A 26334-nucleotide genomic window follows, 5' to 3' on the forward strand; every position below is an offset into this window, starting at 1 on the left:
TGCACAACACCCAGTGCTCCATGCAATACGTGCCCTCCCTATTACCCACCACCTGATTCCCCAACCTCCCACCCCCACCCCTTCAAAGCCCTCAGGTTGTTTTTCAGAGTCCATAGTCTCTCATGGTTCATCTCCCCTTCCAATTTCCCTCAACTTCCTTCTCCTCTCCATCTCCCCATGTCCTCCATGTTATTTGTTATGCTCCACAAATAAGTGAAACCATATGATACTTGACTCTCTCTGCTTGACTTATTTCACTCAGCATAATCACTTCCAGTCCCGTCCATGTTGCTACAAAAGTTGGGTATTCATCCTTTCTTTCTTTCTTTTTTTTTATAAACATATAATGTATTTTTATCCCCAGGTGTACAGGTCTGTGAATCACCAGGTTTACACACTTCACAGCACTCACGATTAAGCTGATCTTTTTAAGCAAAACAGTGAGAGGACACCAAAATAGGTTTTTTTGTAAAATAAAAAAATGAGGCATAATTTGCATCAAATCTCTCTTATTGGCTAATTGGCAAATGCTTGTACCCATGTAACCTACATCTCAACAAGCTATAAAACATTTCCATCACCCCAATAAGTTTCCCTAAGGGCAGCAAATTTAACTCAACCCCCTCAAAAACTAGTTTCTTGGGGTGTGCTAAGCCAGCAATAGCACGGACCCTTCTCATCTCTAGTCTACCTTTGCAAAAGACTTGGAATTCTAGCCGTGCATAGTGTTGTTCTAAACAATGGTTTCCCTGCTTCCTGAGACACAGATGCAGGGTCTATGAAGTGCAAATGCAGCAAATCTCCATGGCAATGCCCACCCAAGAGCATGTAAGGCACAAATGCCCTGACACTGAACACTGTTCTTATTTCTTGCCTTCAAAATATGTGAATTCATTCTCTAATTCCCTCATGGTAGTTGCTGCAGAGAAAACAGAAGGCTGGCTGGTTGCCGAGTCAACAGAAATTGAGCCCATCATGCACATATATTTTTTCATTTGGATGCACATACAGATACCCATTCAGACCTAGTTTATTTGTGCACAGGGTTCATAAAGAGTTCCCTAAATCCTACCCTGTTAGGGGATCCAAAATCCCCAGCCTCAAAGATTCTGACTTTCCCATATTATAGTTTAAAATCTCCCTAGGGTTTGAGGTCAGCTCCACACATCCAGAGGAATTCTTATAGGAAAACTAAGGAGCCCCTGGATTTTTGCTAGTTTATTTATGACCTGGAATGCATGCTGCATGTGGCTTTTTCAGATTTGGGTAATTTGAACATTCGTGTGGGTGTAGCTCCAAATGGATGTGTCTAGCCTTGGTTTGATGTTGTGAAATATCACCAGGCAGGAATCTCCTTCCTGGAACGATTAAATGAGGTGAGAAAGTGACTATGCCTAGAGAGAAGAGGCGTTTCAGTGACAGCTGATGCCTGCATCCTGTCCTGTCCAGAGGGCTCTCACAAACACAGGGTATGGAATTCTAGTGGCAACTCTGGAGATAGGGTGGGGGGTAGGTTTTATTTTCCCCATGTAAAGATGAGACAGTTGCTCTGCTCATCAATTCCCATTTGTGTGTGGGTGTGGGTTTTCCCCCACACATCCAAGCATTTCTATGACCCCAGATGGGTGTCCTAGAATTTAACTCAATTCTTTTTCTTTTTAAAAATAATTTATTTACTTATTTATTTGAGAGAGAGAGAGCATGAGCAGGGAGAGAGGTAGAGGGAGTAGCAGACTCCCTGTTGAGCAGGGAGCTCAGTGCAGGACTCAATGTGGGGCTTGATGTAGGACTGGATCCCAGGACTCCTGGATCATGACCTAAGCTGAAGGCAGATGCTTAACCGCCTGAGCCACGCAGGTGCCCCAATAATTTCACTCAATTCTGACACTATTTACCAGTGAAAGCATCAGATCACACAGGGGAAGGACTCAGTCCTACAAAACTGTCCTCCCCACCCCCAGATGCAAGTCCAGATATTACCTGTGCTTCTGATGGACTAGCTACAGATAGGAGATTCCAAGGACACCACCCACCCCCACCCCTTGGGTTTGATTAGCTTGTTAGAGAGGCTCATAGAACTCAGAAACACATTTTACTGACTAGATGACTGGTGTGTTATAAAAGGATGTAACTCAAGAGCAGTCAGATGGGGGAGATACACAGGGTGAGGTATGGGGAAAGGGAGCAAAGCCTTCATGTCTCCAAGCAAACCACTCTCCCCAAATCTCCACATGTTCACTAACCCAGAAGCTCTCTGAACCCCATCCTTCTGGGTGTGTAGAGAGGCTTCGCTGCATAGGGAATTGATTAAATCATTGGCTATTGGCAACTGATTCAACTTCTAGCCTCTCTACTCTCCCTGGTGGTTGGGGCAGGACTGGAAGTTTCAACCTTTTAATCACATGGTTGGTTCTCCTGGTCACCAGCTCCCATCCTTAGGTGGGATAGGAAAGTCACCTCATTAACATCTTATAGATGTTATCTTATAGAAGACATCTTATAGCTCTCATCATTGGAAAAATTCCAGAAGTTTTAGGAGCTCTGTGTTAGAAACAGGGATGAAGATCAAACATGTTATTTCTTACTATAAACCACAACATCATAAAAGGCCAGGGAGCTGGTAAGGGTAGCTCAGTGTAGACTGAGAATTAGAATTCCAACAGTAAATTCTAGACTCTTCCTTGCACCCTGCAGGGTGCAGGGAAAAGGATAGAGTTCTCTTCACCCACTAAGAACCCTCAAAAGTTATACCTTGGCCTTTCCTGCTTATCATTTCTGAAACTGTCCTGAATAAACTCTAAGAACCACAGATCCCTGTGGCAGATGCCTCTGGGACCCCATCCATGTCCTAGTGTCCCTTTTCATGATTTTTGTGGGACAAGCAACCTCTCCACAACCAGTACCAGTGTCTGTGCCTGGAGGGCTTTTTCTCCAAACTCTGGAAGTGCCGAACTGCACTGCATCAATGACTCTCAGGGTGAGTGCATAACCACACAGCTCCCCTGCCCCACAGATGGGGTCATTCTAGGATGGGAGTGTATACCATTTGCTAGAGCCCCTCCCTCAGAGACTCCACTCTGGTCACCATGACTTTGGTTGGCTGCCTTCCCTGCCCATCCCCCTTCCCATCCCCACTCCCCCACTGGAGTTTCCCACTCCTCCCCAACACCCACATCACTTCAAACCTTTGTCTCAGGATTGAATGGCTTCTGGGGGGATCTAAACTCAGATAGTGAAATGAATAGGCTTCAGGCCTTAGGCAACTCAGGTAAGCCCATCCATGGGGGACCTGTAAAGACACTGCCTTCCCCCAATTATCACCTCATTTTCCTGACACAGTGCCTGAAATCTAATGCAAAACTTGTGTTAATGGGATTGGGTAGCATCACTGTGGCTCCCAGGAGCTCTGCTAGGACAACATCAAGAAGAACCATTCAGTAAGATGTCTGCAAACTATCCCCAAATTCGCTATCCAGATGCTGTGGGAACAGTTTCGTAGACTGGCCCTATTAGTGGCATTCTGGCATTTTGTTGCTTTGCATGGTGGGAACAGTCCCCTCTGGCTGGGTATAAGCCACCGATATGGCCTCGTTGAAGGTGGGGTTACAAAAAGCCATTCAGTCTCTTCTCCAGAGACTATAAGAGCTGGCTTCAGTGCCTCACTGTCCTCTGGGTGTTCGGGGAGGGATTTTCAGAACAAAGGAAAATGGTCCTAGCAGCTGGAACAGTGTCCAGGTGTTGGAATGATTTGGGAATGCTTACTACAAAAGATGAGGAGGAATGATGTGGAAAGCACTTAAGAACTGGCCCATGGACTTATTCTACATGGTGGGCCCTCTCCTGGGTGCTGGGAAGCATTTGTTGAGAGAGATTCAGTTTCTGCATGTCAGAGATGACAGTCCCATGTGATTCTGGAGGGAGTAAATTTGGTGCGAGCAGCTTTCTTGGAGGAGGTGGTGGTTGGCTGATGGTTGATCTTAGAAAAAATCTTCAGGGAAAACCTTGATGTACTTGGCCACTACATCCTTGAAACATTCTCCTGGATCCATAACTGCAATTTCTGGCTGACTGCTCCTCAGTCTTCTTCCCTGGATGTTTTTATTTTTCCTGACCCAACATCAGGATATAGTTCTGGGCTCTCTTCTCTAGCTACATTTACTTCCTTTATGAGCTTTATGCTTTGAAAACCATTTAAAGCTACTGACTCCCAAGTTTATGCCTGCAGATGAGACCTCACCCCTAAAGTCAGGCACATTTATCTCGCTGTCTACCTGCTATCTCCACTTGGATGACCCTCATACATATCAAACTTAATCTGTCCTAAAGGGACCCCTTGATATTTCCTCCAAAATATGTTCCCCACCCCAACACCTGTCTTCCCATCTCCATGAAGGACACAGAAATGACCTTCAATTTTTCTTTTTCTCATCCCCTCCAAACAGCCATCAGAAAATCTTGTCATTTCTTTTGAAAATCTTTTTCTCCCTTTTTTTAAAAAAAGATTTTATTTACTTATTTGACAGAGAGAGAGAGAGATCACAAGTAGGCAGAGAGGCAGGCAGAGAGAGAGAGAGGAGGAAGCAGGCTCGCCACTGAGCAGAGAGCCCAATGTGAGGCTTGATCCCAGGACCCTGGGATCATGACCTGAGCCAAAGGTAGAGGCTTTAACCCACTGAGCCACCCAGGTGCCCCTCTTTTTCTCCCTTTTTATACTCATACTACCTTAGCCCATGTCACCAGGATCTTTTCATTACCTCCCTAACTTCTTTTCCTCTTCCTGGCCTTCTCATAATACATTTCCAAACAGTATCAAATATGATCTTAAAACATAAAGTGAATAATGCTTCTACCTTGCTTGAATCCTCAATGGCAGTTAGAATATAACCCAAACTTTTCACAACATCCAACAAAATCTTTGGATGACCAGACCCTTGTCTTATCCCAACTCACCTCCCCATTAACAGATATTTAGGGCTGATGCTAAAGCAACCACTAGGTCCTGCTGAATTTTATTCTGCAGTTTCTTCTGGTGTCTTCCATTGTTCTCTTGCTTTACTGCTACAACTGAAGAAGAGCAGGTCATTGGTCTCAGTTCCTCTCTCCTGTACTAGAGTTCTGTGTCCACCCCCTTTCCACAGCCTCATGGTGGGCAGAGGCATTTCTCTGTTCTCGAGTTGGGCTTGGAGATCTTGGAGATCTGCTTTAGCCAATGGGATATCAGTGGATTTAACACAAACATGGGTTTGAAAGGTACTTCTATCATTGACACGACCTTTTGTGAATTGATCCTGCAAGGAACGTGTCTCAGAAAGTCACTGGTACAAAGATGAGAGACACAAGGAAGAGCCCCATCTGAAGCTCGGATCCAAACCTAGATTGGCCAAACACCTGTCACCTCACAGATGCATGAATGAGAAATACACGATAATGTATGCAGGCTGCTGAGTTTGCACATGGTTTGTTACACAGCATTATGGTAGAATAGCTAACTTATACAACTATCCTAGTCTAGGTCATTATATTTTCTCTCTCCTGCAAATGCCTCATACTGGTCTTGCTGTCATCAGTCTGATCTGGCTCCAACCTCTTCTCTGTGAAGTAGTCAGAATCTTCTTTCTAAAAGGCACATGCAATCACACCATTCCCTCCTTTATATCCTTCATTTTCCCACTGCCATGACTCTAGCTCACCCTATCCTTTAGCACATGGCCCCTCTCTGTCTCTGAACTCATCCTGTACTCATCCCTCCACTCTACCACTTCTTACCCCTCCCACCCTCCCCCCATCCCAGCTGTCACCGTCAGGTCCTCCAGTGTGTGAAGCTGTCTTGGATATTCCTCTTCTACAAACTGTTCCTCTCACATTCTTTATCTGCTTGGCTCCAGATAATCTCGGATTCTCAGAATAAGCATCACTTCCTTACAAGCAACCCAATTCCTGCCATATATTGTGCAACTCCCACACAACCAACCTTAGGAAGGCACTTTGTTTTGGAATTGCTTGTGTAACGGTCTCCTTCCAGATGCTGCAGCCCCAGGGCATAGGACAGTATCTGGCCTGCTCACTGAGGCTTCCCCAATGGGGGTTACCAGCTTAGCACACAGTAAGCGTTCAGTTAATGTGTGTCAGAAAAAGAATGAACTGGGCAGATAGGATGATATAAGAATATTTCTGATCACCTCTTCCTTTTACCTTTGTGGATTCTGGAGTTAGATGGGCTCTTGACTTAGAAAAAAAAATAGTCTCTTTCTCCCTCTATTACTTTGTGGATTCATTTTGCGTTTCTAAGCCCTAGCTCAGAGATCTGAGTATTGTCCTGGCTTCCTGGAGCCTGCCTGGTGACTTTCTTAATTCTGTTAGAGCATGTAGAACAGACATTCATCACAAAACAGGACAAGAAGTGCTCATGACTTTTAGAACTGTTTCAGGCACTTAGGTAGCTAACTGGCTTCTGAGCAAACCACAAGTGCTAAGACATGTCAAAATCTGTAAAACTGCATTTATTCCTATCAAATGCCTGAACCTAATAGTATGCACAAAAGAGCAGTCTGATCGTAATTATCCAGTAATTATGACTTGGAAATTCCATTTAGTAGAGATGGAAAAATTGCTTCAGAATTGTCAGCAAGTCCATTGGGAGGGCAGAAGAGGCTATTAAACCCACGCAGCCTTCTAGCTTCTGATGTGAGAGATGCAGAGATGTCACGGGATTACTGCCATGCTACATGGAAGGAGGCCCCTGGGTGTCCTTCCAGAAATGAAGCCTCTCTCCCAGGAAAAGCTGGAGGTTAAGAGGGAAGGCAAAATGCTCATGGCAAATAAACCCTTAAGTTTGTGATTGCCTTTTCATGAACCTGAAACTATTTTTCCAGCTGAGTTCTGTATCGTGTCATGAGGTTACATGGAGATGCCCCTCAGATGTGTCTGGGAATTGGGGGCTAGCCAAGGGGTCCTGGTGAAAGCCAGGTGGGAACCCAGGGACTGAATAAACATGTAATCCTCATGGAAGGATCCAGAATGTTTCCTCCAATCTTCAGTCAGAAACGCACTGTAGAAATATAATGCACCATGGCCTAGGGCAGCAAGGATTTTAGCTGCCACCATATCTGTGGGACTTCTAGGATGGGAACCTGAGGGTCAGGAGTTATCTCCTTCCTTTAAAAAAAATTTAAATTCAATTAATTAACATATAATGTATTATTGGTTTCAGAGGTAGAGTCCAATGATTCATCAGTCTTAAATCATACCCAGTGTTCATTACATCATGTGCCCTCGTTAATGTCTATCACCCTGTTACTCTATCCCCCCATTTCCATCCCCTCCAGCAACCCTCCGTTTGTTTCCTACGATTAAGAGTCTTTTATGGTTTGTCAGATTCTTCTTTCTTTATGTAAAGCTGCAGAGCTTGCTTTAGCCTTATAAGCAGACCCTGTCCTCTCTTCTAGCAAACTCAAGGATGGATCCAGTCTAAAATCCCACCCCAGTGACATCCCCCGCGCTCAGCCTCAACTGTGCATGGTGGCATTGCGGCGCCATTTATGATTGGTAATAGTCTTCTCCCTCCTGCTTTAGTGTCTGGTGTTCTGGGGAGAAATAAAGTCCCACGGTCTTCTCCCTGCCTATTTCTGGCTGTGACAACCTCTCTGAGCTGTGGTTGCCTGATCTGCACAAGAGGATTTGGGACAGCAGTGCACTTAGAATGAAACCCATGATCCCTGCCAACCTCACCCCTACATTTCTTTCTTTCTTTTTTTTTTAATGGTACATTTGTATTGTCTGGCTTCTCTGTTCTCAGACACAGCATGCCTCAGTGCTTTGACACTTGCAGCCCCCTCTTTCTAGAATGCTCCCCTTGCCTTGCAAACATCCAGCTCTATATTATCATTTGCTCCTCAGCACAGAATCCAACCTCCCTATCCAAAGAATTCACAGTGATGCATGCCACCCACCGTATTACATTATCAACGTCATGAGTTTTTTGCTCTACCAAGTTAGCATACTCATGTACTTGTCACTCATGGACGGTCTTCCCCACCCTGAGGCATGTTCTAAGGGGGAGGGTCTACTTTATCTTGTCATTCTGTGTTTCCAGCACCTCACCAAGTTCTTGGCATATTTAGTAGCTGCACAAACAACAATGCTGGTTGAAGAAATAATCTTTGCCTTATTTAGCTGTTGTCAGAATTAGATGAGGCCATGTGGCAGTCCCTGGCACACAGTAGGTATTCAATGAATGTTAAGCTCTTCTTTTTTTTTAAAGGACTTAAAAAAAGAAAGATTTATTTATTTACTAGAGAGAGAGAGGGCAAGCATGTGCATGAGTGAGGGGAGGGGCAGAGGGAGAGAATCTCCTGCAGACTCCCCACTGAGCGTGGAGCTTGATTTCATGACCACTGAGATCATGACCCAAGCTGAAACCAAGAGTTGGATGCTGAACTGACTGAGCCATTTAGGCGACCCTAAGCTATTCTTATTGCTATTTTCTTCCCCTTTGCTCTCTTCTCAGTTTATCTTTTTTCTTCACTCTCTTCATTCTGTTCTGTTCACATGTCTTCCACCCAAGGTGGGGAAGACAGGATCATCTACCATCTATCCATCTATCCATGCATCCACCTTTCCACCCAACAAATACTTTTGAGCATCTTCTAAGTACCAGGCACTATCAGGCATAGAGGAAAAAAAATAAATGCATAAGATAGGTATAATTCTTGCCCTCAGGGAGATCACCTATCTAGGGGAAACTCAGTCAAAGGTAAGCTGTGATGGGAACTGCTCAAAAACATAGGAAGGGTACATGACCCACGCTTGGGAGATGACAGTAAACATCCAAGCTGACACCTGAAGAATGAGCTGGAAAAGGACAAGAGAAGCCCTCCATAGCAGCCCCTTTACCCCTTCTGTGATGTGATCTGATTCTAGCTCCAGATGGATATTTTCTGGACCCTTGTCTTCCAGGAAAACCAAAAGACACAGCATGGTTGGGCCAAATCCTGGGCCACTATTTTGGTCTATAAGTCTACCATTACGAGGCAAAGATGCAAGTCTGTACAAGTAGTCTCCCAGAAAATTAAAGTCCATCTCTCTATAGGCCAGGTTTTTGATGAAAAAGTTTCATAACTTTTTCTTGTTGACTCAGAAGCACCACCATGAATATATATGTGTATATATATATATATATATATATATAAAGATTTTATTTATTTATTTGACAGAGATCACAAGTAGGCAGAGAAGCAGGCAGAGAGAGAGGAGGAAGCAGGCTCCCTGCTGAGCAGAGAGCTCAATGCGGGGCTTGATCCCAGGACCCTGGGATCATGACCTGAGCTGAAGGCAGAGGCTTTAACCCACTGAGCCATCCAGGTGCCCCTATATATATTTTTTTAACCTGAGCTGAAATATGGCAAAACTCTCAGGAGCTACTCATGTCCAAGGAGTTGCTTGTCCCCACCTTTGAGGAAATAAAATGTACTTTATTCCTTCCTTCCTTCCTTTTCTTTCCTCTTTCTTTCTTCCCTTTCTTTAAGATTTTATTTATTTATTCGACAGAGAGAGACACAGCGAGAGAGAGGGAACACAAGCAGGGGGCATGGGAGAGGGAGAAGCAGGCTTCCTGCCCTGGTTGGCAGGAAGCCTGCAGGGCAGGAAGCCTGATGTGGGGCTCAGTCCCAGGACCCTGGGGTCAGAACCTGAGCCCAAGGCAGTTGCTTAATGACTGAGCCACCCAGGCACCCCTCTTCTCTATTTAAACAAGTGAAATATCCTGCTATGTATAAGATGGAAAAGTGTGCAATGTGAATGGCAAACATGAAGTGGATGTGGCCCTACATTCAGATTCTAGTAGCAGGTAGATGATGTGGGTGCGTAACTACCAGACAAGGTAGGAAGGGAATGGATCAACAGGGACGTGGGGAAGAGATTATGGATATGCAGTGTGATGCTGTATTTGGACAGCATGTGGAAGGGCTAGAGGCTAGGTATGTGGTCAGGACCTGAGGTATTCTTTTGCTTATGGGATTTCCTTTTTGTTGAATGCCCTTTTGACCAAAGAGATCAAGCTATCTGAGTAAAATAAGAAAAAAGTAGCATCTTAAAGAATGCCACTAAGCTCTGAGGATGCTCTTGTTACTCTGTCCTTCCCTAATTCAGCTCACCTGGCTGTTATTCCCTCCTTCTAGACCATTCAGCTTTACGTTCTGTCTCAGTTAGGCTCAAAACTTTTCCTGATAGTTAAGATTATACTACTTATTAAATACAGGGTTCTAGAATACATAGCTTTAACTAAATACAATCATGGGCTTCCTAATATTTCCTAAGTCATGAATATTATTGAAAATTAAAAATAGAGCTTCTCTATGACCCTGCAATAGCACTACCGGGTATTTACCCCAATGATACAGATATAGTGGAAATAAGGGCCATCTGTACCCCAATGTTTATAGCAGCAATGGCCACGGTCGCCAAAAGATGAAGATGCCCTTCAACGGACTAATGGATAAGGAAGATGTGGTCCATATACACTATGGAGTATTGTGCCTTCATCAGAATGGATGAATACCCAACTTTTGTAGCAACATGGACAGGACTGGAAGAGATTATGCTGAATGAAATAAGTCAAGCAGAGAGAGTCAAGTATCATATCGTTTCACTAACTTGTGGAGCATAAGGAATAACATGGAGGACATTGGGAGATGGAGAGGAGAAGGGAGTTGAGGGAAATTGGAAGGGGAGGTGAACCATGAGAGACTATGGACTCTGAAAAACAACCTGAGGGGTTTTGAAGGGGCAGGGGGTGGGAGGTTGGGGGAGCCAGGTGGTGGGCATTAAGAAGGGCAGGTATGGCATGGAGCACTGGGTGTGGTGCAAAAACAATGAATTCTGTTATGCTGAAAAGAAATAAAAAAAAATAAGTAGACATCTTTCCAAAGAAGATTACAGATAGCCAAAAGATACATGAAAAGATGCTTATTGACACATTATCAGGGAAATGGAAATCAAAACCAAAATGAGATATCACCTTACCTCTGTCAGAATGGCTAAAATCAAAAAGACAAGAAATCACAAGTATTTGCAAGGATGGAGAAAAAGTAACCCTTGTGCATTGTTGGTGAGAATGTAAATTGGTGCAGTCACTATGGAAAACAATATGGAGGTTCCTTAAAAAGTTAAAAATAGAAATACCATATGATCCAGTCATTCCACTACTGGATATTTACAAAGAGAGAACAAAAACATTAACTCAAAAAGATAAATGCACCCTTATGATTATTGCACATTATTTACAATAGTCAAGACATGGAACATAAGCATCCATCAATAGATAAATTGATAAGGAAGATGTAATGTGTGTGTGTGCATATATATCTATGAACATACACATATATATACATACACACATATGTATTTATAGTGCAATATTACACTGCCATAAAAAAGGATGAGATCATGACATTTGAGACAACACGGATGGACCTAGAGGCTCTTAGGGTAAGTGAAATAAATCAGGCTGAGAAAGACAAATGCTATTATGATTCCACTCATAAGTGGAATCTAAAAATATGAATAAACAAACAAAGAACAGAATTAGACTTGTAAGTACAAAGCATAAACTGATCGTTGCCAGAGGGGAGGGAGGTGGGGTGTTGGGAAAAATGGGTGAAGGCCTCCAGTTATGGAATGAGTAAGCCATGGGAGTAAAAGAGTATAAGGAATACAGTCAATTATATTGTAATAGTGAGGTAGAATAAACAGTAGCTATACTTGTGGTGAACTAAGCATTGTGTATTAACTTGTCAAAACACTAAGTTGTACACCTGAAACTAATGTAATATTATGTGCCAACTGTACTCAAATTTTGTTAAAATAAATAAAAGAAAAATAACTTAAGAAATATTTTTGTTTGAATTTTGAAAGTTCAAAATGAAATCTCCTTTCAACATATGGTGCTAAAACAAACATATGTCCACATTCAAAACAATGAAACTGGACCCCAACTCACACCATGTATAAAAAATCTTGATTTCCCTGGGGTTCATGAACTGTTTATAGAGAATATTATTGATTTTCTGCTCTCAAAAGTGAGGCCTACATTGGATGCTTATATCCTGGGAATAAAATGAAGATCTCTCTGACTGAGAACAGAAATAGCATTTGGATGAAAATGCAACATGCCGTGTCTTTCTCCAGTCTTCTGACCAAAAGTTCCACCAGAAGCACTCTCCTGTGTGCAACGGCTGTTGATCACAGAAGTGGCCTGTTTCTTCTCCTGTATTTCCCCCTCCACTTCAGTGCAGGGCCATCTTCATTACAGGATTAGATGTGCTCCTTGCACAATCCCAGAAGAATGACCAGAGTGACCCAATTATGTCATCTACAGACGGAAAACATGAATTTGGGCCAAACATCTAATAGGGCCTGAATTTTTGTCTTCATGATGTCACCCTGTCACTAAAGTTTGGAACCTGAAAAGCATATGTTTTCATGGCTGTGGGTGTTACTGAATGAGAATTATGCTTAATTTCCTGCTCTCTGAAGAGTGTTGGGAGAATGTCAGAAGGACGGGAAAGGAGGGCAAATCACTGGGGTTCATTTACGGCACACAATGTGCTTTGCTGAATTGGAATTTCAGATCTGATGTCCATACTCAGTTAAGGGGAGTTCAAAGCTGGAGGGGAGGAACCGGTTTGTTTCCAGAATGAGTTGTTGTTGTTTGTTTGGAAAGGTTTTGATTTCTCCTTATATGATTGTACATTATAACCACAATATAGAAAAAATAAACACAATGGTTCAATGGATCTTAGGGAAACTGGAATGATGTTCATCCCCCACCCTCTTTGTGCATCCTATGCTGCTGGAGAGAGTCAATGTGGTAAAAGTCTATTACTCATGGATCAATTTTCCAGGATATTTGGAGCACGGTTTCTTTTCATCTTTTTTGCTGCCTGCTCTTTAGCCACTACTCTCTAGTCTTCACCAGAGACAACGAAAGTAGTTAAAATTCACACAAGTCTGAATTTTACTTTTTCATAACTTTGATAAGTGAGGAAACAAAACAGAGGAACACATCAGGTGGATTTGCTGGAGGGACTCAACAGATCCACACTCAGGGCTCTGTACTGGGTTAAGGGGCACAGAAGCTAGGCAGAGTCTGGGGTGCCAGTGAAGATGGGATCTAAATGTGGACCATGAAATGAGAGATGGAACATTGCAGGAGCAGCCTGTGGAGGCAGGGAGACAATCAAGACTGAGTATGATTAAATGACAGAGGGTCACTAGTGATACTTCCAAAGGAAGTGAGGGTGGGCTGTTCCCATTATATCTGACACTTTATACTTGACACATTATATTTGACAGAACGTCGGGGTAAAGCCCATGTTAAAAAAAAAAAGAGAGAGATAATAGAAGGGTGCCATGAAGCTTCCTCAAAATCTTGGAAATGAAATAAAGACAAATTAAAATGTAAGGAATACTGTCATTTGGAAAAATAATTAGGGATGTGCAAAGAGTTTCAAAGCGCTCATATTCTATGTAACAACTCCAGATTTGGGAAAATAACCTCAAACACAAATACAGTTTTAATTAGAATTTTTATAGATCTCTAAAATCTGTAAGATCAATATACAAAGATGTATGTCACATCATTATTTATAATTCCGAAAATCTTGAAGCAATATGTGTCTAACAGCAGCAGCATGGTTAAGTAAATTTTGGTGTAACCAGAATATGAGGTTGCCTTTAAAGATGATGTCTCTATAAGATTTTAAGGACAATGTGTTTGCTACCATAAGGAGTAAAAAAGCGATTGTACAATGAAGTCTCAGCTATGTGAATCAAAGTGGAAAGAAAAATATGCTAAAATCTTAGCAACTGATATTTAGGATTGAACTATGCATGATTTTTATTGCATCCTCTGAACCTGCAGAGTTGCATGGGCAGCCATGAGCCACATGTGGCTACATAAATTGAAATTAATTAAAATGAAATTAAAATTAAAAATCCAGGTCTTCACTTGAACCAACCGTATTTCAAGTTCTTGAAAAGTCTCATGGAGCTAGTAGCTACTCTATTTGACAGTACAATATAGAATGCTTCCATCATTATAGAAAGTTCTATTGAGCATGCACTGACCAAGTGTTCTCTAATCAGAGTTTCTCTAATTTTCTGTAAAGACCATGAGCTATTTTTATAACCAGAAAAGAGGAATAACAAAGTCAAGTTCTTCCTACACCGTTGGTGGGAATGCAAGCTGGTGCAGTCACTCTGGAAAACAGCATGGAGGTTCCTCAAAAAGTTGAAAATAGAGCTAGCCTATGACCCAGCTGTCACACTACTGGGTATTTACCCTAAAGATACAAATGTAGTGACCCGAAGGGGCATGTGCACCTGAATGTTTATAGCAGCAATGTCCACAATAGCCAAATAATGGAAAGAATCTAGATGTCCATCAACAGGTGAATGGATAAAGAAGATGTGGTATATATATACACTGAAATACTATGCAGCCATCAAAAGAAATGAAATCTTGCCATTTGAGACGACGTGGATGAAAATAGAGGGTATTAGGCTGAGCGAAAGAAGTCAATTAGAGAAAGAAAATTATCAAATGATCTCTCTGATATGAGGAATTTGAAAGGCAATGTGGAGTGTTTGGCGTGTAGGGAAGGAAAAAATGAAACAAGATGGGATCAGGAGGGAGACAAACCATAAGAGACTCTTTTTTTTTTTTTTTTAAAGATTTATTTATTTGACAGATAGAGATTACAAGTAGGCAGAGAGGCAGGCAGAGAGAGAGAGAGGAGGAAGCAGGCTCCCAGCCAAGCAGAGAGCCCGATGCGGGGCTCGATCCCAGGACCCTGGGATCATGACCTGAGCTGAAGGCAGAGGCTTTAACCCGCTGAGCCACCCAGGCGCCCCACCATAAGAGACTCTTAATCTCACAAAACAAACTGAGGGTTGCTGGGGATAGGGGAGGTAAGGAGAGGGTGGTTGGGTTATGGACATTGGGGAGGGTATGTGCTATGGTGAGTGCTGTGAAGTGTGTAAGGCTGATGATTCACAGACCTGTACCCCTGGGGCAAATAATACATTATATGTTAATAAAAAATTAATTAAAAAGAGATGACATGACTGTAGAAAAACCCACGAGATTATGTGAGGAATGGCAAAACAGAATCAAGGTGAACTTGTATTTTAAGGAAGCAGTGACTTTAATGAGAGAGATTCAATTAATCAATAGTATTGTTTTCATCTTAAGTACAGGAAAGGTGTATTAACTGGGAGAGGGAGGGTCTACATATGAACCAGAAAAAGGAACTCAAAAAGGCAGGATTGGTCAATGTATCCCAGGATAGTTGTCATGGTGGGGAAAAAAGCCCTATGACCATGGATTGATATGCCTCAGAAAACAGCAATTTAATGGCTCCAGTAAGAGGTTGTCCAGCAAACCCTCTTGGTGCCTCCCACTCTCAACCTGACACCCTAGACTTTAGAAGTTGTTAGTGTCCACTGATACCCACATCTCCTCTCCTTCCTGGATGCACAGCTAAACAAGTGTTCTGGATCCTTCTTGCATCTTAGTGGAAAACTGGACAATGGGTGGGAACAGGCAGGGCACCCACCACTTTCTGTCCTTGTTAGAAAAAGATCTACATAATCTTTCATCCCCTTATTTTCTCTACTTTCTGTGTCTATTGGGGAAGGACTCCAAGAGGATAGAACCACAGGATGAAATAAGCCCCAATCCTTAAGTTTCTGTTTGGAGAAAGATGGAAGCTGCCAGAATGGAAATATCTGCAATGAACCTGGGGCAAGAAATAAACCTTTGTTGGGCTACCCCAGTGAAATTTTGGGGGTTGTTTGTGATATAGCAGCAGTGATACTTATTCTAACATATACATTCTAATTTGATCTTCTACGCAGAATGTGTTAATGCAGCAGGTCTGGTGACTTAATCTTTGTGTGCCTCTAGAGGAGCCTAGAACCACGACTGACCTTCAGCCAACCTCCAAGAATGTGGTCCTTGGAATGTTCTTCACGTTGTTTTGTGTTCCAAAAGCAATGGGGTTTGCTCTACAGCTTGTCAGGATTGGTTAGCAAGATTTATGATGTTTATCTGGTGTCTGGGTTGGGATTCTGAGTTCTGCTATCATGGCTGTTCATTGAGCAGGAATATACCTGCCTGACCAGCCCTCCATAAAAGCCTCAGACTCCAGTGGACTTCTGTGAATATAGTTCACACATGGCGCTATAATTTGCTGCTAGAGAGAAAGCACATCTTATCTGACTGGGAAAGGCAGTAGTTGGAAGCCCACATCTGACCTCTCTTGATTTCTCCTGATGCATTTCATTTTTCCACTGCTCTGCTTTTATTCCATATCCTTTGCTATAATAAACCTTGGCCATGACTAAGACCTGTTACTGAGTCCTGTGAATACTCCTGGTGAGTCAATGAACTTGACGGTGGTCATGGGGCTCCCCAAATACTTCCCACCTGTCGAGGTACAGGCTGCAGTTGTGGAATGAAGAAGCCATGGCGACAGAAAGTACAACATAGGGAGTATAGTCAATGGTATTATGGTATTATAATAGTGTTGTATGGTCATAGATGGCAGCTATACTTGTGGTGAGCACAACACAACATAGAGACTTGTGGAATCACAATGCTATACCCCTGAAATGAACATTTTGCGTCAACTACACTGCAATTGAAAAAAAGAGCCCCCACTCCCCCCCCAAAAATCCCCAAAACTGAGAAACAAAATACCTCCCACATGAGATCTTTCTCTTGGAAAACAGAGCACAAACTGTCCAGAATAAGTATGTTTTCTATCTGGCACTTGAATATCTTACACCACTTGTTGACATTCTCGCATAAACATCAAACATCCTGTGAATCTGGTTGATAAGAACCCCTTCACAAGGGCCTGACTGACAACAACATCAGTCATAACATCTTTAGAAGATTATCTGGAATTCTGTGACCATCTAATGGATGATGTCCTTTCAGTGGCCAACCTGGAGGGCATTTCTTCAGCGTCTCTCTTATATGCGTCACTTAAGAAGATGAAGTGGGGCACCTGGGTGGCTCAGTGGGTTAAGCCTCTGCCTTAGGCTCAGGTCATGGTCTCAGGGTCTTGGGATCGAGCCCCGCATCGGGGTCTGCTCAGCACAGGGCCTGCTTCCCCCGTCTCTCTGCCTACTTGTAATCTCTCTCTGTGTGTGTCAAATTAGTAAATAAAATCTAAAAAAAAAAAAAAAAAACAGATGATGAAGCAAGTTCAAGATTTAGGATAATGGCCATGGTGAGATAGAAACAAAGGCTGTGGAGAGAGGTCCCATTTGGTGGTGATGCTGGGGAGGGTCCAGAGAGGAATTCTGCATGAGACACACCTGGAAGAAGGGACATCATTTCCAATGGGAAGAGTGATGGGATGTGTGCATTTGAGACAGAATCATCTGCCTCTTAAACAGGGCACCTTCAGGGACAGGGACTCCGAGGGCACTGGCTTGGCTCTATGAAATGTCTGAGATGGCAAGTAGTCTGGGAGGTATGATATTTAGGGTGAGTTGAGGGTTCTTGAAGAACTGGCCTTCCTGATGGATATCTGTTTATATTACAGTTAGCCAAGGCTAAGAGATCCTTATACATTAGGGCCCAGGATTAAAACTCATGCTGCTAAATAGCTCATAAAAGTCATCAAAAACATCATTTTCTAAATCCGTATTGTCATGTAAGTTTGAATATCATCATTTTTTCAATTGTCTGATGAGCACCCACATGACCTGACCCTGCCTAGACTCCCAACTGTCTCTCAAGCATGGGACCTTCCCCTATGGTCACTTTGCTCCACTTACACTGGACTTGTTTCATGCCAAGTGTATCTCTGCCTCAGGGCCTTTGCACTGGCTGTTCCTTCTGCCTAGAATGCTCCACACTGCCCCCAACATCCCCGTAGCTGGTTCTGTCTAGTTATTCAGATTTCATGTCACAGTTACCTTCTGAAAGCTACCAGCTTCCCGCCAAGGGAATGTAGCTTCTTTCACCATGTCATTACCCAATTTCACTGTCGACAGAGCAGAGATCTTCATCCCTTAGAACACGTTCTGCTTCTTTCCATCCCCTTGTGCTTATCTTTACCCTCTGGTGAAATTTTTCAGCCAGCACGTAGCTTCAAATGAACCAAAAACACTGTCTGCATGGATTTCAGTTTCATTGCAACTGGCCGGACACCCCTTCCCTGGTTGAAATAGCTATTCATTTGTCAAGCAACTTGGAAGACAATTGTCATCTGATAAAATGAGCCACCGTATTTCCTACAGGGTATACCATTGCTTAACAACAAATTGTGCAGATAGACTAAGGTAGTGCTCGGCAGCACATTTGGAGAAGCACTGGCCCTGGGTCGAGTGTAAAAATTCTGAGGCACATTACTCTTTTCTTCCTGTGTCTGGGCAAAAACTTCTATTTGCAGTTTCTTCTTCAGTCCTTGGATAGTGGCTATCTGGGACAGAGTTGCCATCAGTGGAGGGGGAACATTTTAACAAATTGGGAAAGAGAGCCGAACCCTCCATGTCACTCACCTGCAAATCCACCTGAAGTCACAATCAACTTAGCCTTGAGAAACAGCAATGGAGGCTACCACTGTGGGGGCTGACCCTCACCAGACCCCTTGCAGGGGGTGCATCTTGTAGGTTGTGTCCCTTCCTCCATGAATGAAATGATTTTTCCCACAAAGCAAACACACTAGACAGGGGCTGACAGAAGATGGCCCATGGGCCAAATCTGGCCGGCCTCCTATTTTTTGCATGGCCCATGAGTTAAGAACGATTTTTTGTAATACATGAAAAAGAATCCCATACCATAGATCAGGACATGTAAAAATTATATGGAATTCAAATTTCAGTTTCTGTACATAAGGTTGCATTGAAACAGCCATGCTCACTCATTTGCACATTGTACATGCTGTTTTCAGGCTACAGCTGCGGAGGTGGGTTGTTGTGACAGAGACCATCTGGCCCACAAGCGTAAAGTGTTACTACTATCTGGTCCTTCCCTTAAGAAGTCTGCCAACCCCGTTTTCAAGTCCTGAATGCCCCCACAAGCCTGATTTTAGAAGGACTTCGATAAGCAAGAGTTCCTTTGCCTCTCAACATTAGTATTTCCGCATCTCCTTTGCTCTGAAAACAGTGTCTGCATAGCCCGAGATTTAAGGGGAAATCACAGGGGAAACCCACTTACATAGGATCCATAATCCACAGCCAAGGTCTGCAGTGCCCATGGGAGACCAAGGCCAATGAGGATATCAAACACGTTGCTCCCGATAGAGTTGGATACTGCCATGTCTCCCATGCCTGCAAGGACAAGAGGTCACTAGAGTGAGGGAGGTGATCTCAGGATAGTACAGGGGCTCCCCAAGGGACTCTGTCAAACTTTTGTTCTGACAGCCAGAGACTTAGCTGGCAGATCTGCTGGCTCCTTTGTTAGGTGGTTCCCTCCCAGGCCACCACCTGTTCAATGCAATAGCTATCTTCAGTGGAAAGGAACGGAATGGAACAGAACAGACTAGGATGAAATGCACATACTACTGAACTGCTGACCTTCAAATATGATCACTTGTGAAATATGAATGATTCCAAAAACCAAATATAGTTCCCCAAATTCTGAAACTTCCTTCTAGAAAGGAATAAACTTAACAGTTCTGTTAAGCCTCTCACGAGCTCACCAACTCATATATTTTACTACCATCTCCCAACTGCTCTACACTGCCTTCAACTGTTTTTCTAAATAATTGAGCACCATTAAGAAAAACAGTGTAACCAGTAGAAGTTCCTGAGGACTTCTCGGGGACACTGCTCTAAGTGTTGTAGCTACACATTATATTTGTCAAAAATAAATGCAATCAGCACAAATCAGGCATACACACTAGAGTGGGTGCTAGCAAAGGGCATGGCTTCTGGAAGGAGCGTCCATCTGTGAGCTTGGTTTTGAAGGAGGGGAGGCTGTGCCATACATTGAGGACTGACCTATGACAACTACCATTGTCAGGGTACTGCAGCTGGGTAGAACTTAGGCTATGGGTTCTGTCTTCTCTAAGACTTGGTTTCCCTATCCATAGAATGGGGGACTGATCTTCCCTATCCCTCAGAGTTGTTTAAATTAAATAAGATAACGTACCTAAACAGCTTTGCTCGGTGTGTGGTGCTCAGCAAAGGTTAACTCTCATTACATTTATTAGCATTTTTAATAAAATAGGGGGTCAGTAGCACAACCTTTAGAAAGGCCTCTGTGTACTACCTAGAAAATGTCTCTGCCTTTCTGAAGGGTAGATTTTCTGGCTTGTTTCCCTGTTCTTTTGATGCCAGTGAGCTTTTCGACCAACACAGCACTGAAGTCAATTATCACCTGGGTAATTGTCATGTGGATCCCCCAAAGCTCCCCCCACCCATAGGTCTTCCTCCCTCGCCGTCCCTGTCCCCATCTAAATGGAGGTCCAACCTTGTCTGGCCACAATGAGGCTAGCCATGCAATCGGGCACACTGGTTCCAGCTGCCAAGAAGGTGATCCCCATGATGACATCAGGAATTCCCAGCGTGTATCCAATGATCGTGACCTGGAAGAAGCAGGAAGAGGTGGTAAGTTGGGGGCTGATGTCAATCTGATGCACTAGTGAATCCTCTGCCCAAGAAGCACAAAAGGCTGCAATCTGGGCAGTCTCCTCAGGGGGCAATGTCTGCTCTCGGTGTCAATGTAGACAGTAAAGAACATCGTGCAGAGCAAACCAGGACTGCAGGTCTGGGGACTAAGATACAATTATGGAGCCCATGTTTCCCAACCAAAGATTAGCACTGTATACATCTTACATTGTATACATTAGCATTGTATACAGGCAGGAGGCTTGAGAGAAAGTTTCTGGGAAAAGGTGGCTTGGGGATGGAATATTAGAACTCAGGATGGTCCTGGGATACCCAGAATGGAAAAGTAGAGTCATAAATGGGCAAAGCATTCTGGATGGTTGTGTTTCCTAAAATGGCTTCGGGGCAGAGGCTCTTTTGAGCCAGAACCCCACAACCAATGCCAGTTCTTGAATCCTTGTTTTAGCTTGAGTGGTCACCTGGCCCACTGACCTTATCTTCTGGTTGACAAAACTATGACTTAGTTAAGGGAAGTGACGATGACAGCTGGGATGATTACTCCCCAATTTTTCACACCTTTCCTTCATGTTCTCTGCCTTGTGGCTCTGCTGTTCTTCCCGTTAGAGCAGGTGGAATAGATTTTCCCCACTCCATTGATACTGGGCAGAAGTCACAGGCCAAGGTGCTAGGATGCACCTCATGTTTCCACTGGCCCTCTAGCATTCCAACAATCTGCCATGAGAAAAGCATTCCCTAGGTTGCCACGGGTCCAAGGAAAACGAGCAAACATAAGGAGTAGATATGAACCCCCCTGCTGCCTGAATCACATATAACCATGCTATGGCTTGAAGGAGAACCCTCAGTCAGTGCTGGCTAAGATTAGTCAAACCACGCTCAACCTACAGGTATGTAAGCGGGAAGAGAACTTCTTGTGATTCTAAACCACTGAGTTCAGGGGTGGTTTGCATTAGCTGACTGATACAGTGACTGGGCTGACACCTCACCTCCGAGTCCCCTCTGATTGAGGGTATTTTTCTCTCTAAAGAGGTCTAGCAATGCTGTGGGTCCTCAGTACACTCACCATCCACACCATCATGTAGGAGAAGGCTGCTATCCACAACGTGGAAGAAGCAAATGTCACCATAAACCATTTTTCCCAGCGTGGCTTGTTGCAGTTGGGTACAGTGAAGTATAAGACAAAACTCAGTGGCCAGGTGAACGCCCACTTCACTGTTTCCAGTTTTCCAGCTGGGAAGGGAAACAAAGACAAAAACAAAAATTAGTTAGTTTCATCTCTGTGTTTTATCAGCCTTCTGTGCTGCTTGCCCCAGACATTTACGTCCTAATTGATGACCTGTGAAATCAGGCTTATTACATTGTCCTTTTCTTAAAAGACACAAATGGCTTCCCACCAGCAGCAAAACCTGGCATACAAAAGCAAGCAGAATAAAACAAGTTATCCGCCGCTCACCCGCTAGTTAGGCACCCAAATGACAGATGAGGCACTTCTGAGGATGCAGGGCTGGAAGGATGGTTTGGCACATGTGGCCGGTGGGAAAGGATGAAGAAGATTCCCAGATGCAAAGGGAGGGGGAGTGTGTGGGGATGCAGGTGAAGGTTGGGGAGGGGAGCTGGAAGACCACCAGTTGGCCTGGCATCTGTTCTCCCCATGGTTAGATCAAATCCTGCCAGATTATAAAGTGTCAGTGGTCTCAGCGCCATCTAGTGGAATCGCTCAACATTGTCAACTCCCTGAAATGAACAATGATTTGAAAGTTCTCAAGGTGGGGTTTGTATCTCAAGTTGAAGTGAATTTGCATATTAGTCATTGATTTCTGGTTTTCTAAATACCTGCTGCCATGGCTAGTGATGACCTGATCTTATCTCTGTGTTCCCTGAGCCCTGTGTTTCAGAGATACCCATAAATGCTTATTTTGGTGACTATGTTGCCATGAGTTCCTTGTAACCGTAGATTTGATAAACCTTTCAATTCTCCTTTAGCCTTTATTACCATCCTGCGTAAGTGCTAACACTTCTGGTAAGAAATATGTATTGCATACACTCCCTGCTTCAATAGAGATAAAAAAAAAACCTCTCTGCCTTCCAGAAAGTTCCTTGAGCCTCTTTCCAGTCAACCTTCCACCTTCTACCACCATCAATTAGTTTTCCCTGTTATCTACCTTTAAATAAAGAAAATCACATGGCATGTGATTTTAGTCAACTATGTTCTTTCAGCCAGCATGTTTTTTGAGATTCATTCAAGGGTCAGGAGTTCATTCTTAATTGCTTTGTAGTTTTCCATCCTAGGGATACACAATTTGTTTATCCATTCTCCAATGGATGGGAATTTGAGTTGTTGCCAGTTTTCAGGTATTACAACTAAAGGGGCTATGGGTATTCTTGTACCCTTTGTTTTGTCGGGATGTTTTTCTTCCTCTTCGGAGAAGACCCAGGAATAGAATTGCTGAGTCATAGGGTAGATGTTTAACTTTGCAAGAAACTGCCAAGTACTTTCCCAAAATGATCATCCCTTCTTATATTCCTATCAGAATGAAGGAGGTATTTGTTAAATTACACTTTGAATAGTGATTAATAAAATGTTAAATGAAAATTTTTTCAAAATTTTATGCCAGTATCCAGCACTTTTCCAATTTGCTGCTATGCAGAAACAGAGCTGGGAACGGATGGTGACAACTTTGAGACTGTTTGGCTGGATTTCTAAGCAAGAAAGCTGTCAGGGTTTTTTTGTGAGGGGCTTCCAAATGTTGTGGAGTCCACCATTATCATCAGACCCTTGGATCTCAAAGGCATCCTGGAATTCGTCATGCTCCTAAAGCCTGTAACGTGGTGATGTCATTTATTCATCGGGGAATCCCCTCACAGGCATTGCAGTCCTCTGGATGCCCTTACAGAGAGACTTGGTCCAGTTTAAAACACACACCCAATCAAAGTTACAAAGAAATACACGAATGGGAAGAGAAATGACTACAATCTGGCTTTGTCTTTCTTCAGAAAATAAAAAAAAAGGAAAGAAAAATGAAATTGGAACTTAAGACTGCGGGAGCTTAGAAAGTGATATTGATTGAGTAGAACTGTAAGCAGTATACGTTGGCACGAATGAATTTTGAGTTTTTTCTCTCGGCTGCTTTAGAAAAGTCTGACTTGACCGTGTAGGGGCCATATATCTAGAAAACAGTTTTCTCCATTTCATGATACAGATGTTTTCTCTAAGTTACAGCTCCACTGTAACCACAAACTTATAGTAGAAACTCAATCAGTATGATCTGGAAGTTACTTTTAAGTGTAATGTAACAAATATAACTCCTTGAGCAAACCAAGTGATACAGAAATGTGCTTTTTAAGTGATTTTGAGGAGCAGTCAGATAAGGAACGTACTTATATTTTGGTGTGTTCTTTTCAGTCTTTTTTTCCCCCCTGAAAGTGTGTTTACCTACATCCTTTGTAAATGTTTCTATTTCTATTAGTCAACAGTAAGTCTTTCTTCATGCAAGGGTTAATATATGTACAACTTATACTATGCATAGGTGCATATAACTGACATATATACTATGTGGATTTAGCCTCTATGTATATTATATGCACATATAAACACAGGAATGTTAATATATGTGCACATTTTAGCTGGCCTAAATTTCTTTTTCTGAATAAAGGGGTAAAATGTTTTCCTTTCCTGTTTGAGTCAACAGTATTTCTGGACATTTTCCCATCTTTTATTCCATTGCTATGTGGTCCACCTCTAGTCCCCCAGGGGACAGGTTTATTTCTTCACTTAACAAATATTCTTTGAATTGCAACCCGCCCCCCCAAGGCCAGTCTGTGCCAGGTGCTGTTCCGGGTGCTGAGGACAGAGCTAAGGAAACCAAACTCCCTGAGCATGAACCTGATATACCCAAGATTATGTGATTCCTTGGAAGGGAGCCAGCTGCTGGGAGATGAAGCCAGGGACATGAAGTGGGGACTCTGAGCATTACAGTATCCCTTTGAGTGTGACTTGGCTCCAAAAAGCAAAGGACCTGTTCTTAAGTTGTATTCCTTATTGAGTTTTTATAGAAGTTTACTTCTATTGAGAAGAAAAAGTCATTGCTCATTCTTATAGACCTGGGGTTAAATATATCAATTTTCTCTAACTATATAGGCAATAAAAACGCAGCGTTTTAGAATGGAAAATCTAGAAAAACTAAAAAGAATTCCACCTGGAGAAACACACTCATATTTTGATATATTTCTTTTCAGTCTTTTTCTGTGGAAGTATGTTTGCCTATGTACACATGGAAATCTTTCTTTCTTTCTTTCTTTCTTTCTTTCTTTCTTTTTTTGAGAGAGAGAGAGCGAGCATGCAAGCAGGGGGGAAGTGGAGCAGAGGGAGAGAGAGAATCTTATCCATGCCCAGTACAGAGCCTGATGCAGGGCTCGATATCACGACCCTGAGATCATGATCTGAGTCGAAATCAAGAGTTGGATGCTTAACCAACTGAGCCATCCAGATGCCCCCACATGTAAATATTTCCATTTCTGTCAGTCAACATTAAAGCTTTCTTCATGCAAGAGATAAGTATACATGTGCAATTTATACACACACACACACACATTTTCTATGTATAGGTATATATATGAATATATATTATATGAATTTAACCCATATGTACATTATGAGCACATATAAAAATACAGGTATGTTAATATCTATGCATAAACCATAAAAACATAAACTCAATATAAAAATGTATACATTGCATGAATTAACATGTCATATGTACACATGATATCAACCATACACATGCACACCACATATATGCACACACTTGTATGTACATGCATGTGCACAGAGTGTATGTGTATACACACCCATCCATCCTAGGTATGCCTATATTTACATACTTCCACATAATTACTTATTCGTTACTTACACTCACTACAGTCAAGTCCTGGAGAGAAGAAAGCCTTACATCTGAGTGACAGAAACACAGAGCCATGCCCTGGCAAGATTACCACGAGGGGGAAAAAAATGACCTCATCATGTGGACAGAGCTTTTTCAGGCCAAAGGAACTGGATGTGGGGCTCCTGGGACTGGGTCCTCCCTGCTCCTCAAATGCTGTCTGCTGGCCCTCTCACTGCTGTGAGGGGTCTGCCTGCCCTGGGAGTGGGGTGGGTGCTGCTGGACATGCAGGCTGCGAGCCTCAGATGGAAGTTCCTGAGTCCTGAAATGGGGTGTGGGTTTGGTGGTGGGAGGGAACAGAGGATCATAACTGGACAAAACCACTCTCCAATTCAGCTGCAGCACCTCACCTGCTTCTGAATGAGGCTCGTCTAAGGCTCAGAGAATGGTGAAGATTGCTGGCATGAGTCCAGGATGTTACCCTCTCACTGCCTCAGGTGCAGCCCCCAACAAGCAGCCCCAGTGTCCCCTGGGGGCTTGTGATAAATGCGGAATCTGGGCCTCCCCGCCAGAGCTCCCGAATCAGAGCCTGCATTTTTATCCAGGATGTCCTGGTGACAGGGCTGGTCTAGAATAACTTGGGGTTGCACTTCCTTTCTTGGCAACTCAGGGCCTTGAAATGAAGCAGAGACCCCCAAGGAATGGCAGGACCAGGCAGAGCATCCTTTCTCCTCTAGTGCTTGAATTGCCAAAGGATGCAGGGTGTCTCAGGGGCGGGGGGTGGGGTGGGTTGTGGCAATTCCTGAGC

At 43.2% G+C, this 26334-nt stretch overlaps 1 protein-coding gene across 1 annotated transcript in view; it reads right to left on the reverse strand.

Annotated features, from left to right (window-relative positions):
* Window positions 1-26334, reverse strand: part of SLC24A3 (solute carrier family 24 member 3) — a 527740-nt gene that overhangs the window by 11208 nt on the left and 490198 nt on the right. Inside the window, exons 13-15 of the mRNA XM_045981759.1 lie at window positions 21710-21876; window positions 20492-20606; window positions 19235-19347 (exon numbers count right to left, since the gene is read on the reverse strand). Coding sequence (XP_045837715.1) covers window positions 19235-19347; window positions 20492-20606; window positions 21710-21876 — 395 coding nt within the window. The remainder of the gene's footprint in view (window positions 1-19234; window positions 19348-20491; window positions 20607-21709; window positions 21877-26334) is intronic.

The sequence above is a fragment of the Meles meles genome, chromosome 16 (genome assembly GCF_922984935.1).
Source record: "Meles meles chromosome 16, mMelMel3.1 paternal haplotype, whole genome shotgun sequence".
Taxonomy (NCBI): Eukaryota; Metazoa; Chordata; class Mammalia; order Carnivora; family Mustelidae; genus Meles; species Meles meles.